Source organism: Gallus gallus, chromosome Z (genome assembly GCF_016699485.2).
Source record: "Gallus gallus isolate bGalGal1 chromosome Z, bGalGal1.mat.broiler.GRCg7b, whole genome shotgun sequence".
In the NCBI taxonomy this organism is placed as follows: domain Eukaryota; kingdom Metazoa; phylum Chordata; class Aves; order Galliformes; family Phasianidae; genus Gallus; species Gallus gallus.
Genome location: NC_052572.1, coordinates 66,676,464 through 66,689,029, shown reverse-complemented (window position 1 = coordinate 66,689,029; position 12,566 = coordinate 66,676,464). Strand labels below are relative to the sequence as shown.

General features: G+C 43.9%; 1 protein-coding gene across 9 annotated transcripts in view; it reads left to right on the top strand.

Annotated features, from left to right (window-relative positions):
- KIAA1958 (uncharacterized protein KIAA1958 homolog) overlaps window positions 1-12,566 on the top strand; it is a 60,769-nt gene that overhangs the window by 23,193 nt on the left and 25,010 nt on the right. For 3 of the 9 annotated variants that reach the window (XR_001464886.4, XM_015280695.4, XM_015280697.4), the window contains 2 exons: window positions 3,863-5,130; window positions 7,823-7,864. Coding sequence is in view for 8 of the 9 variants with exons in the window: in XM_015280695.4 (XP_015136181.2) it covers window positions 3,975-5,130; window positions 7,823-7,864 (1,198 nt within the window). In the remaining variant the exon portion in view is untranslated. Of the gene's footprint in view, window positions 1-1,397; window positions 1,934-2,415; window positions 2,463-3,862; window positions 5,131-7,822; window positions 7,865-12,566 lie in introns of those variants that run through there. The other 6 variants (XM_004949514.5, XM_040655971.2, XM_025144864.3 and 3 more) reach the window with 5 other exon arrangements.

The window sequence follows — 12,566 nt, the reverse complement described above, 5'->3', positions numbered from 1 at the left end:
GCATGTAATCTGTACACATTACTCACTACAGTGGTATGTTGTAGATGAAACTGTAAAAATGTAAACAAGCAATAAAATATGATTTTTAACTTAGGGCTCAGAGTGCTGTGGTGAATTTCCAGACTTAGGGATGCTTCAATCTGTTAGATATTATTAGGCTCTGAGCTGCAGAAAAGTGCCATGGAAAGTTAAGGCTTTGCAGTCTGTAATGCAGTTTAAACAGCGTTATGAAGCTGTAGTATGTTTTTGCCAGCTTCTGGATGATTTCAGAGTGTACATGCGAGCAGGTTAATTAAGCATGAGTCATCTTATTGAATCTTGCCTGTCTGAATGAAGGACTTATATGATCTTTAAAATGTGATTTAGCATACAGGAGCAGACTGTCAGCGAGCAGCAGTGCTCTGTGAGTGAGCAGACAAGCTCACTCTTCAGGAAATCAGGTAAGTAATGATGGATTTGCTGACTGCTGTGCTTTCTTCAGCGTGAGCCTTCTCCTGCCAAAGCAGTATTGTTCTGCTGCAGGTTGTGAACCCAAAACATGTAGTTTCTGAGTAGCTGATGTTTTTGGATTTTCAACCCTGCACAAGCAGTGTAGGCTCAAGAGCTTAACTGATGCCATTTCCCAGTTCTTCAGCCAAACTGGGCTTTCCATCTTCCCAAGGTATGTACCTGGTTGTGCAGCAACTGGGCAGCTCTGTGCTTTCCCATGGCTTTGCAGTGATGTTGCTGATGACTACAGCCCTGGAGAGCAGCTCCTTCCTTTTGCCTATTCACTTTCCTGGCTGTCCTCTTTATGTTGTGTGAGTGTGGTGTTACACCTCTGCCAGGGTTTTATGATTTTTGTTATTGGTATTCCACATCATAACATCATGTAGAGCACTGGTAGTTAATGCTCCAATTCTGTGAATTTTTGATAGTTCTGGCTATAGCAGTCTCAGAAGAGAAGGAGGGCTACACATCTCAGAGGACTGTTGGCTGTTCTGTTTCTGTTTTCTGTTCAGAGGGAAAGATAAAACTGCTCGCAGGTCACAAGACTGTCCCTCTTCTGCTGCTCATCTCTGCAGTGTGTGCTCCCTAGCCATCTCACCTTCAACATTAGAGCAAGGCCTTTGCTTTTTGGACACTCACTCTCATTTGATTTGATTTATTAGCTTCAATTCCAATTACATTGTATTATTTTGTGTTATCTTGCATTCTGATATTATATTTAGTAAATTAACTTTCCTCCTCAGATTATTGCCACTGTTTTGTTTCTAGGCCCATCTCCCTACTTTTTCCCCTTTCCCCCCTTCTCCCTTTCCCAGGGTGTGGGTCTGTGGGTCTCCCCGCCCCATTCGTCATGGAAACAGTCTGAAGCAGACCAGAAACTGTTGACGTCCTTTTCTTTTTGTGTGTTTATTCTGTGGTGGGGTATGTTTCATGCCCAGACCTTTGCATATGCAGTCAGCTGAAATAGAGGTGCCCTGGGGACTTTGACCCTTTCAGGATTGACTGTGTACCTTTAAAATTTTTAAACAAACAGCCACATGAAACTCGTAGACCTTTAATAGCTGTGTATTTTAAAAGAGCAATATTATCATGTGCCTAACAGAGTTTGCAAGGTGGGGACCCTGCTGCATTTATTACACTGCACAAAGGCACTGGCTGTGCAAGTTGTGTTTCAGGTGACACTGTGACTTGAGTAGATTTTAGGGGAAGCATTCTCTGGAGGCTGTTAGCTACAGCATAGCTGTCTTTCTGAGCCATAACACATTTCATTTTACATCAAAAAACCTGTGCGTGGAAGAGGAAAAGAAACAAAATTAGGTGTAACGTTGGTGTGAATGCTGCATTTCAGTTGGGGAAAAAAGTGTAAAGGGATTTTCTGTGTGTATGAAAACATCGGTGAGATGGGGCCAGTGGTAGCTCCAAGATCAAGTCCAAGTTTCATTAGGTAAGAGCTGTATATTGGGGAATATCTGCAAGCTTTTTTACAGACCTCTGGGACCTTCTGAAGTCATTTAATGCTTTGCAATTGACTTTGATCTATGTCAGGAACAGTCCTGGAAGGGACGATAAGTTCCCACCTTGGAAATGGGCTCCTGAATGATCCAGTATTTTGCTGTCAGATGTAAGAGTAGATTGATATCCGGCTTTCAGCTGGGATAGGGATAACTTTCTTTCTAGGAGCTGGTATGGTGCTGTGTTTTGAATTTAAGATGAAAATAAGGTTGATAATAAGCGGATGTTTTAGTTGTTGCTGAGCAGTGCTTACACAGAGTCCAGGACTTTTCAGCTTCTCACACTGCCATGCTAGTGAGCAGGTGCACAAGGAGCTGGGAGGGGACAGAGAAAGGACAGCTGACTCAAACTAACCAAACTAACCCAGATCATGTGGCATCATGCTCAACAGTAAACTGGGAGGAACTGGCCAGTGAGTGCTGCTGCTGCTCAGGAACTGGCTGGGCATGTGCTGGAAGGTGGTGAGCAATTGCCTTATGCATGGCTTGTTTAATATATTCTTGGTTTTTTCTTATCCATTTCTTGTCAGTCTGTCCTTGTCTCGACCCGCGAGTTTCCTGCTGTTTCCTATTTTTGATTCTCTCCCCCAGCATGCTGGTGGGGAGTGAGCAAAGGGTTGTGTGACACTGAGCTGCCTGGCAGGTTGCACTACAGCAACCACTCAGGGAGAAGAATGCCAAAGCCGAAGCAATTATCTGTAAACAATTTCAGCATCTTTAGCTAAGTTATATTACAATTCCTTGCTCTTCTTTAGTTACCGAATAAATGATTAATGTTTAAATGTACTCAATCTTTTCTTCTTTTTCTCTCTATTCATGTAATTGAATGACCTATATCACATCTGATTGTCTTTTTTTATGGTAAAGAAATGAGTATCAGAGAAAAAACTGCAAGGTCTGCTAGGAAGTCTTTGTGCTGAAGATCTGGGAAGCTGAGGGCTTGTGATGCTTTGTGGGTGAGGTCTTGCCTGGAAAATACCTGTTGCATGTGGGTGGAAAGCAGTTTCTGGCAGAAAAATGAGCATGAGACAGACCTTGTCTTTTTGTGTTTGACCTGAAATATTACAGGATTTGTGGCCTCGACGACAGATGTCTTTGTGCTGCGAATGTGTAGATAATTGTGATGAAAATGACAAGTGTTTGTCTTCAACAGAATTGCAGTTTGGATCTGTAAAGACAGAACATGTGAAAATAAAATCTTAATTTGCAGAGTTCATTAAGAAATGTTATAACTTAACCTTGTTGGTCCCTTAAGCTTCTGATAAGCCTTTGGCAGATGACAACTCTCAGTACTGCACAGTAAAGGCTGAATTTACTAGCCATTTCTGTATATTGAAAAATAAAGTTGCAGGCCTTAATATCCCTGAAATTTGCTTATAAAGGAAATGCTTTATAAATTAGAGAAACATGCATAAATGATGTAAAATGTCATAAATTTTCATCAGATGCAGAGTGGATGTCTGAGCTGTTGCTTAGATTGCCACTTTGATGTTCTAGATAAATTGTATGCTTAAGATTTTATTTAATTTTCATGGCCTGAGTATGAGGTCACGTTCTCCAGTTTTCTGTCCGTATTTGTATTTTGTCAGAGATTTAAGCTTAAATCATACTGCCATTAATACTTATCTTAATTGCTTAGGAATGTATTTTTTATCTTGTTTTAGTTGTGTATTGCAGGGATGTTTTTACCCGAGGCTTTAAATGTACATTTTTCAAGTGGAACAAGGAAAGGGGCTGCTAAGAAGCAGGTGCTATTCTGTGAAATGCCTTTTGGAGTGCATGAGATGAGAATAAAATGGTTTTAGTAGAGATTACAAATGTCTGACAGCACTGAAAAGAGGGGTTTTTCTCTCTGTTTGCAGGCGAATGACAGGCATGAGCCTGGAGGAGCACAAGTGTAAGTGTTGGGACCCTGTCATCTAAACTCTGTCTCCAGCTGACTTCTAGCCAGCCAAGCTCTACTGATCCTGCACCATGGAGGACTGTCTTCACACCTCCTCTGAAAACCTCTCCAAGCTGGTGAGCTGGGCCCACAGCCATGGGACCATCTGCAGCCTCATCCCCAACCTCAAGCACCTGCTATCTGAGGGGGCCCACGGCAATCTGACTGCCATGTGGGGCTGCAGTGCTGGCCATGCCTACCACTGGCCCCTGGCCGCCACTTGCCGGGCTGGCTCCCAGGAACGTGTCTGCTTCCAGGACAGCCGCAGCTTCAACTCAGACAGCCCCAGCATGTTGGGGGTGCCCTCTGAGGCACAGGCCAGCCCACTTGAGCGTTACCCAGGCCGGCCAGGGAAGGCCAAGCTGGATTGCACCCGCACCCGTGACTCCTGTGACTTCTCCTACTGCAGTGAGCCCTCAGAGCTGGGCGAGCCGGTGGAGGAGTATGAAGATGAGGCCACTCTCTTCGACATGGTCTGCGAGTCCTCCGTCACAGATGAGGACAGTGACTTTGAGCCACACCTCCACCGCATGTCAGGTGGCCCTCGGAAGCGGCCACCCGCTGGGCTCCCTGCTGCTGCCCAGGCCCAGCCAGCTGACGAGGGCAGTGGCGAGGTTCTCCTCAAGAAGATCAAGCAGGAGCTGCCCGAGGACTACTACATCGTGGCCAATGCTGAGCTGACGGCTGGTGCCGACGGGCCGGCCCTCGCCCTCACCCAGATGTCCAAGCCCAAAGCACCAGTGCAGGCTGGGCCCTCTGGCCTGGGCCCCACCAGGGCCCTACCGCTGCCTGCTGCTGGCCCCGATCCTGACCCGCAGCACCTCTGTGCCTCCCCGCCTGGCCCGCCCCGGCTCCCTGCACAGAGACCTCCCCGAGGTGCCCTGGCTTCTCCAGCCCGTGGGGCAAGCAGTGGCCCCCCACCTGCCCTACAGGCACCAGCCACAAGCTCCAATGCCACTGCCGTGGGGAAGGCCATCAGTATCCCACTGTCAGCCCTGCAGCTGCCTGGGCAGGAGGAGGCCCCAGCCACAGAAGAGACTCTGCTGCCTGCCCCACAGGCAGCCCCAGGGGGAAGTGAGGCAGCTGTGTCACCCTCGGTGAGTGCAGAGCCTGAGGTCAGCTCCAGCCAGCAGCAGCCCCCTGCTGCCCCTGCTGCCACCCCTGAAGCTGCAGTCCCATCGATGCCAGGTAGGAGCCTGGGTGGAAGTGGTATTTTGGGGTCCCCAAGCTCGGTGTGAGGGAGAAACTGGGGACAAAGCCCAGTGTTTTTCCCTCTTAGTAGAAGTTCTCATATACCTACCGTCTCCCTCCCTTTTTTCCATCTCTTGCTGCTGCCAGAGCAGTGAGAATTGGCCCAAATGGCAGTACTCCTGCTGAATGATTGTCTTGTGCCAGTCTGCAGGACAGCTCAGTGTTGGACACAGGTGATTCTGAGGCAGAGGAGGTCTGGACCTAAATGCAGGTGGTGCTGGCTTTGCCTTTCCAGGAACTGCGTGCTGCTGGGAGCAGGCAAAAGCAGGAGGGAGATCATGCTGTGCCCCCTTGCTAGTTGAGCCTAGGGGTATCTGCTCAGATAGAGCAGAGTTAATCATACAATCATAGAATTGCTCAGATTGGAAAAGACCTTAAAGATCATTGAGTCCAACCATGACCTAACCATCCTACCCTAACTAACAACCCTCTGCTAAATCATGTCCCTGAGGACCACATCCAAACAGTTTCTAAACACATCCAGGGATGGTGACTCAACCACCTCCCTGGGGAGCGTATTCCACTGCTTAGCAACCCTTTCTGTAAAGAAGTTTTTCCTGATATAGGAAAATAAATAGTTAATAGTTAATAATGTGGGGAGATGGAAATTGCCTTTACTCAATCCCTGTGGCAGCTGCTTTACCCTAAAACAATGAATCTGCCTTGGTTAACCTGTGCACCCTGAAATCTGGTTGAATCTATTAATTAGCAAGAGCCTGCAAGTCTTGTTGCCAGAAGAAAACACCTGGACTACTTAAAGACCTGGTTTTACTAAGTAAAACCCTACTAAGCTTTGTAAATTAGGCAAGATGGTTGTTGTCTCAGTTACAGCATAGAAAATATCTCTTTGTGACTCCCATTTCCATGTCTCTGAGAAATTAATTACTTTGCAGTAGTCCTGTCCTGTAACATCCTTCTTGGAAATCTCAGGCTGATTTAGATCAGATTCTGCATGTATAAATATGAGAGACATGGGATGCCCCCATGTCAATCCAAATTGTGTGGTTGCTCTGCACTGCTCAGTTTACAGTACATAACTGCTGTGTACACTAGAGCTGGTTTCTACCAGCTTGCAGGCTGGGGCACGCAAACACAAACCTAGGCAGAATTTTGCTGTATACATATGTGTGTTATCTTGAACAGTGATTTGCTTTCAACAGATGCATTAAAAACAGAAAAACAAGAAAAACAAAACAAAACAACAACAACAACAAAAAAAACCCCACCACCACCAACAAGCAGAAAAAAACAACAAAAACAAACAAAAAAACAGAAGAAAGCAATACACACACAAAACCTTCAAACTGGTTTTGTCAGGATTTGACAGGGATAAGACCTGAAACCTTATTATTTATGAGTGCCCTTCTCTGCTTGCAGGTGCTAAATAAGGGCAACAGCCGTTACCCCTTAGGGTAATACCTTGCAAGGATGGACACAGTACCATGGTTTCTACTCAGAGCAGGGTTGGTCTGTATCTAATGTCTTGCTATGAGGACAAAGTGAAGTATCTAGATCTACACCCACTGTAGACCCCTCAAAACCTCATAGCACCACTTGCATAGACAGCAGCATCACAGCATGCTGCCCAAATTCCAGTTCAGTCAATTACATCCTTAATTCTTGAGTTTCTTGTATTGTTCTCAAAATGTGTTACATGCTTCCTCTCCTCAGCCTGGTATAGTGTTGTAATATGCTGTTACTGGACTCAAATGTATCTGCATGTCAGCCAGGGTAAAATGATTGATACACAACTGTCACCTCATACATCTGTCAAGTCTTTAATTTTATAGATCTGCCTCCTTTGGAAAAGAAGTGCTGGCATAAATCTTAGAGCTGCAGAGAAGTGGGTAATGTGGCAAGTGGATTTATTGCAGATTCATGGCTCTGCACAGCATATTCTTGCAGCTAAACGGTGAAGGTCTGATTGAAGACTGTAGCATGTTTATTGTTCATGCACATAATACTGTTAGATAGTTAGATTTACTTAGCAAACAGGGATATGGAAGTGGTGCACGATATATAAAATTTGAGCAGTGTTGAACTAGAAGAAGAATTTTATCTATCCTATATGAAAATGTTTCTGTCTAAACAGAAGGACAATGATTAGTACAATTCTTACATAAAAGAAGGCAGGAAATAATTATACAAAGGAACCTGTTATTAATTTATCGACTTGGTTGATGTTTTGACAGCAAAGATACAGTTACTTTCTTTATTTACTCAGTGACAACTAAATGTTGCCGAGACTTTGCAAAGGTATTTTCATGTCTTAACAGTGAAGTGGCATCGAATGTTAGATGCTGCTTTTTGTTGGGCTCAGGTCTCTATCTGAGCGTTGTAAGATATGCAGAATTATTTCTGTTAAACACAAGCCCTAGTATGTGAACATTCATTTGTGAATTTTCTGATTGTTTTTGTTCTGCTTTATTAGCAAAAACTTCAAAAATGTATGTAGGTGTGTACATTCTACTTAATCCTTTCTCTCTTGTGGAAGAAAATGAGGGCATTTGTATGTGAGAAGAGAGAAATTTCAGAAATTGCGGAGAGCAGGGAATTTCTGCTATTTCTACTTCCAGATAGTCTCTTTTGTCTTTCTCTTTTGCTAACACTTGGTCTGTTTCTGTCCAAGAACCAGCAAGAGCAGGGTGGGTCACACCAGTGGAGATGAAAGGTAAGAAACACAGGTTGCAGTACATACTACCTTGAAAAAATTGTTGTTTGGATGTCTGAAACCAGAAGTAGGAAAAAAACATTTGCTGAAGGACGTGGAATAAGCCTGAGGCTTGGAGGAGGATAGAACTTTCTATGTATAAAGGCAGTTTTTTGTCTTTAGCAGTGCAGGACTCAATTTGTAGGCAGAGCGGCTGAGATATTTCTGAAGAATGCTCACCATCCATCTGAGAGTGAAGGCTCACCTCTGACTGAGGGTGAAGATATGCATTGGGTTAACAAGCCAGTGCACCAAGTTATCTATAGTCCAGCAGTAGTCTAACGCTATCAATACAGGAGGAGCAAAGCATTCTGTGAGGACACATTAAAAAGATATGAAATCCACATGCACAGAATGTGCAGAAGCCAGAATCTTGAATAGGGATGGAAAACCAAAAGATCCTATAAATGAAATGGCCAAGTGTGTTGTTTTGGTCAGAAGCATGTTAAATCATATTCTGTGGGTACCAGTGCAATGCCAGCACACATATCACTTTCTGATGCCACTGGGCCACAGGGTATTGTTTTACATGTACATGCTTTTGCAGAGTTTGGAAAGGACAAAGGTTGTCTACGGACACCAGTGCTGTCACAGTCAGTGTGCTGCACACTATCATGCACTATGGTTATCAAACCACTGTGAAGGTTAGGAGTGTGTGCTGTGATGGATGCTGGATGGATAATGCCTCAGTGACCCTGATGTTCTCACTCTGCATTCCTCCACATTTTTTCATTTTCTGTAACTGCTATCTCAGATCCCAGAGCAGTGCATAAGTCACCCTGGCAACATGGGTAAAGAGCTGGTTTGATCCTGCAATCTGTTCACCAGGAGGTGCTCGTGGGGGTTGCAGCCTGCCACAAACAGCACCACAGAATTGGACAATACTGTTGGTTCCAGGTGTTTGCATGTCAGTTTTTTCTCTTCCCTCCTATACCTGAGCATGATCATTATAAAATATGGTGCATTGGGAGTTGTGTGTGATGTTTGTGGAGAGCTTTTAAATTGAATGTTCTGAAGAATTTCTCTGCAGTCAGAATCTTGTTCTCTCTGTAGTTGCATGGGTTTAAATTCAGTAGGAGCTCAGATCCTTGTGATCGTAAGATTCGTGGACTTGGAGCTGTTAGATGAGCATCAAAATGTTGCATGATTCAGGAGGGAAAATTATCCACCCATACCTCATGGGTTGCCAGTAGTAACTAAGTTTGGCTTAAACTCTGAAATCACTGTTAACATGACAAGTAAAAAAAGGTGCCAACCAGCACATTTCAGAGAAGTGCAAATAAGTGCAAACAAGAAATGAACAGTGCCTTTTTTGAGAGGTATATAAAATGTCAGCCATGTATGCAGAAAGGCCAAATTAACCCCAACTGTAATCCTTCCAGTGAAACTGTGCCGTGAATGAGTGTAACACAAGGCAAATAATCACATCAAGGAAACTTTACTTAAGCTCTTCCAAGAACACTCGAATAATTGCTGATAGATCTCTGTATTTTAATGTACACAGAGATTGATGACTTTTGGGTAAAGTGAATGCTGAAGTCTTTCCCCAGGGATGTATACTGCTGAATGTGGTCAAAGGAGCAATTAAATGGTTTCTTGCTCTTTGTGTTGGAGTAAAGACTTCAGAGTCCACTGGTGGCTCTTTAGGTCACATAATTGATTCCTATTACCTCTCCACTAGCTCAGCAAAAAAATGAGTGCTGAGATAAATAATTGCAAAAATGTGCTTTTTTTTTTCTTTAAGTTGCAAGGCCCTTGTTTATTTAGAATTCCATTGTCTGTTTAATTTTGAACCAATTTGCATGGGATGATTTATGAGTCTAAGCAATAAGAGAAAGGCAGGGTGAAATCAGATTGGGATCTGCAGAGGAGACAGATCACAGCAGCCAAGATAGGCACTGATCCTGGAAAGGCCTCAGGAATGTGCTCTTCTTTTGCACTGTGGATGGGATGCTGGAACAGAAAGGGAATACAGGGCGTGGCTTTTAGGTCAGGGTATGTAATGAGACTGTCCTTGCACTTTGAACATTACTTAGTTTGTCTGCAGAAGAAGCATCTCACATATGTCTTGAAGATTTAAGCTTTTAACAGTGGAAGTAAACCATGCAGAAAACTGTCTTCAACGGTCTCTGTTATGGGAGCATGTCATGACTGGCACAGCACAGAGTAGTGCATGCTAAAGAAAACAGGTCCTGGGAGACACTGAAACATGCTGCAGTCTATCTTTCTTTGATAAACATGAGGTAATGAAGTAATATTTCAGATTTCCCAGAGAAGTTCTGAATGCCCATCCCTGAAGGCTCTATTATGACCTGACCTGCTGGGTGGCAGCACTGCCCACAGCAGCAGGTTCAAGGTAGCTGAACTTTTAAGGTCCCTTCCAACCCAAGTCTTGCCATGGTTCTTCAATAACCAACTCTTCTGCAGTACCTTTGCCAGGAGCTTAGCAGTGGTTTCTGAAGCACATTTGTAAACCCCACCTTGTCCTAGACAGTGGAGACATCAGTATGACAGTAGAAGTTGACTCCAGTCCTGAGCCAGTAGCATGGAGGAGGGCACCCCTGCAACGTGAGTAATCCTCTGAAGGTGTACTAAACCTTCACATCCCCAGAGACACAAAACCTGGAGCAAGGTGGAAGACGTGGATTTGTTTCATTGATTTCTTCAAAACTGGAGTTTCATTGTGGTTCATTTCAGAAATGGGACCATGGCATTCTGTGGCCTGGTAATGAAGAGTTATGCCACAGTGAAGCTGGCTGTGGAACCTTGGTGCGAACACAACACGCTGCCTCAGGAAATGTTTCTGCAGACACGAATGTGTTCCCAGAGAATGCTACAAAAGGAACCAGCTGGTTTTGCTTGCAATTCTCAGTGAAATCGTGTGGAAGGAATAAATGGAAGTTCTGACATTTGCAGCTAAGGACAGCCATTCATTAAATGCTGGAGCTCGTTGATTAATCTAACTAATAAAACCTGGAAGACATTACCAACAGCTTTAGTGGTGCTTCTCCTGAAGTTTGAAGGGCACCTTAAAAACACATGTTTTTTTTTTCTCTCTCTACCTGGATGATTTCTATTTCACAGGCCTTTAATGCATCTCTTATCTTTTGAAGTGTGTTACCTGTGTTACATACTTCTATACTCTGCCTCCACTGATCTTTTTTCCATCAAAGTATAATTGAACTGCTACTATATACATACAGTACGTAGTGAATTACCAACTTTGATCTTGGAACTGAAATGCAGTTCTGAAACACTGATGTGCCAGAAAGCACCACAAGGGATGGTGGTGATTGTTGCACCATGAGGCTCCAATTTATCTTCAGACCTGTGGAGCTGACAAGGGTACAGTTCTTTATGTGGCAGCCTGCATGGAAACTGTAAACTTTTGAAGAAGGCACTGATTGGAAGGATGCACATGGTCTGAGAAAAGAGCTTGGCCTTAATTTATAGAATAGCTTTCTCCTGTGGCTCAGTAGGAAGGAGCAGGGCAGCCCCCTTCAGCAGCAGGCTGAGGGCCTCCACAGCTGGCCCTGTGTCTCTGGGCAGGGCACAGGGTGTCTGCACTGCTGCCTCATACTCTGTGTTATGTGCTTAATTACGCTTTCACCATTAAGTCGATTGGCTACATCTTACTTCTAACACACACTTCTTGCTCCCATTAACTTCAGTAATTGTCAGTGCACACACATACACACAGCCAAGTACTATATGTGTTTCTCTTCTTTATGCTAGGACATATTTAGACTGGTGGTGACACTGTGGTCTGCTGTTGCTTTGCATTATCTAGATCTTCATTATGAAAGCATGCAACCATTGATTAATGTTAATCATTCACTTCATAAATTATCATTGGGGCAAAAAAAAAAGTTGACCTTCTGTTTTTGTTGGAAGAAGGAAGAAATTGATTCAGAGATAGTCTGACCCAGGTCACATCACCCCAGCAAAATCTAAACACTCTTCATTGCTGGGTTATTTCAGACAGGACATAACAGTACATGAAGATACTGCCTGTGAAAGATTAGGACACTCATCTGGTCTCTGAGTAGCTTGCTTCACTTTGCTCTCACCCCCATTCCAGCTGGATATTTGCCTGATCTCTGCTTTAGTCCATCTGGCTGGTCAAGTTTGCCTGAATGAGTGAGCAACAGAAGTATGGAGTAACTTCTTCCTGCTGTTGACTTGGTGCAATCTTCCCCTGACTGCAGTGAGCTCTGTCTTTCAGTCATGTGGAAGTCCTAAGTTGTAAGGATTTTCTTCTGTCATTGACTCTTCAGAAACAGAGCATTACCAGTTGTGTGGAACTGCTGTCTGTAATTGACAGTACCTCCAAGAAAACAAATTAATAGGCAGGAAAGTCACCCTAGGTTTTACTGCTCTGCACTGTTGGCTGTATGCTGGTATGTGCTTTGCTTTTTGCTCATAGATTTCCGTTTCTTTTTTCTCTCTGTAGAAGGAGGCATCTTTTTGCCCATGTTTCACCCCTCCTGATTTCAGGCAGCCCTTAAAAACTTGTCAACAAATACCTTTGTCCCATTTACCATTCACTTGCATAGTTGTTAAATATATCAGACTGCTTTTTGTGCTAGTTCATGATAAAATATCCATATGTGCATGTATATACTACACATCCATAATTACATTCATTAAAGTATACTTCAGG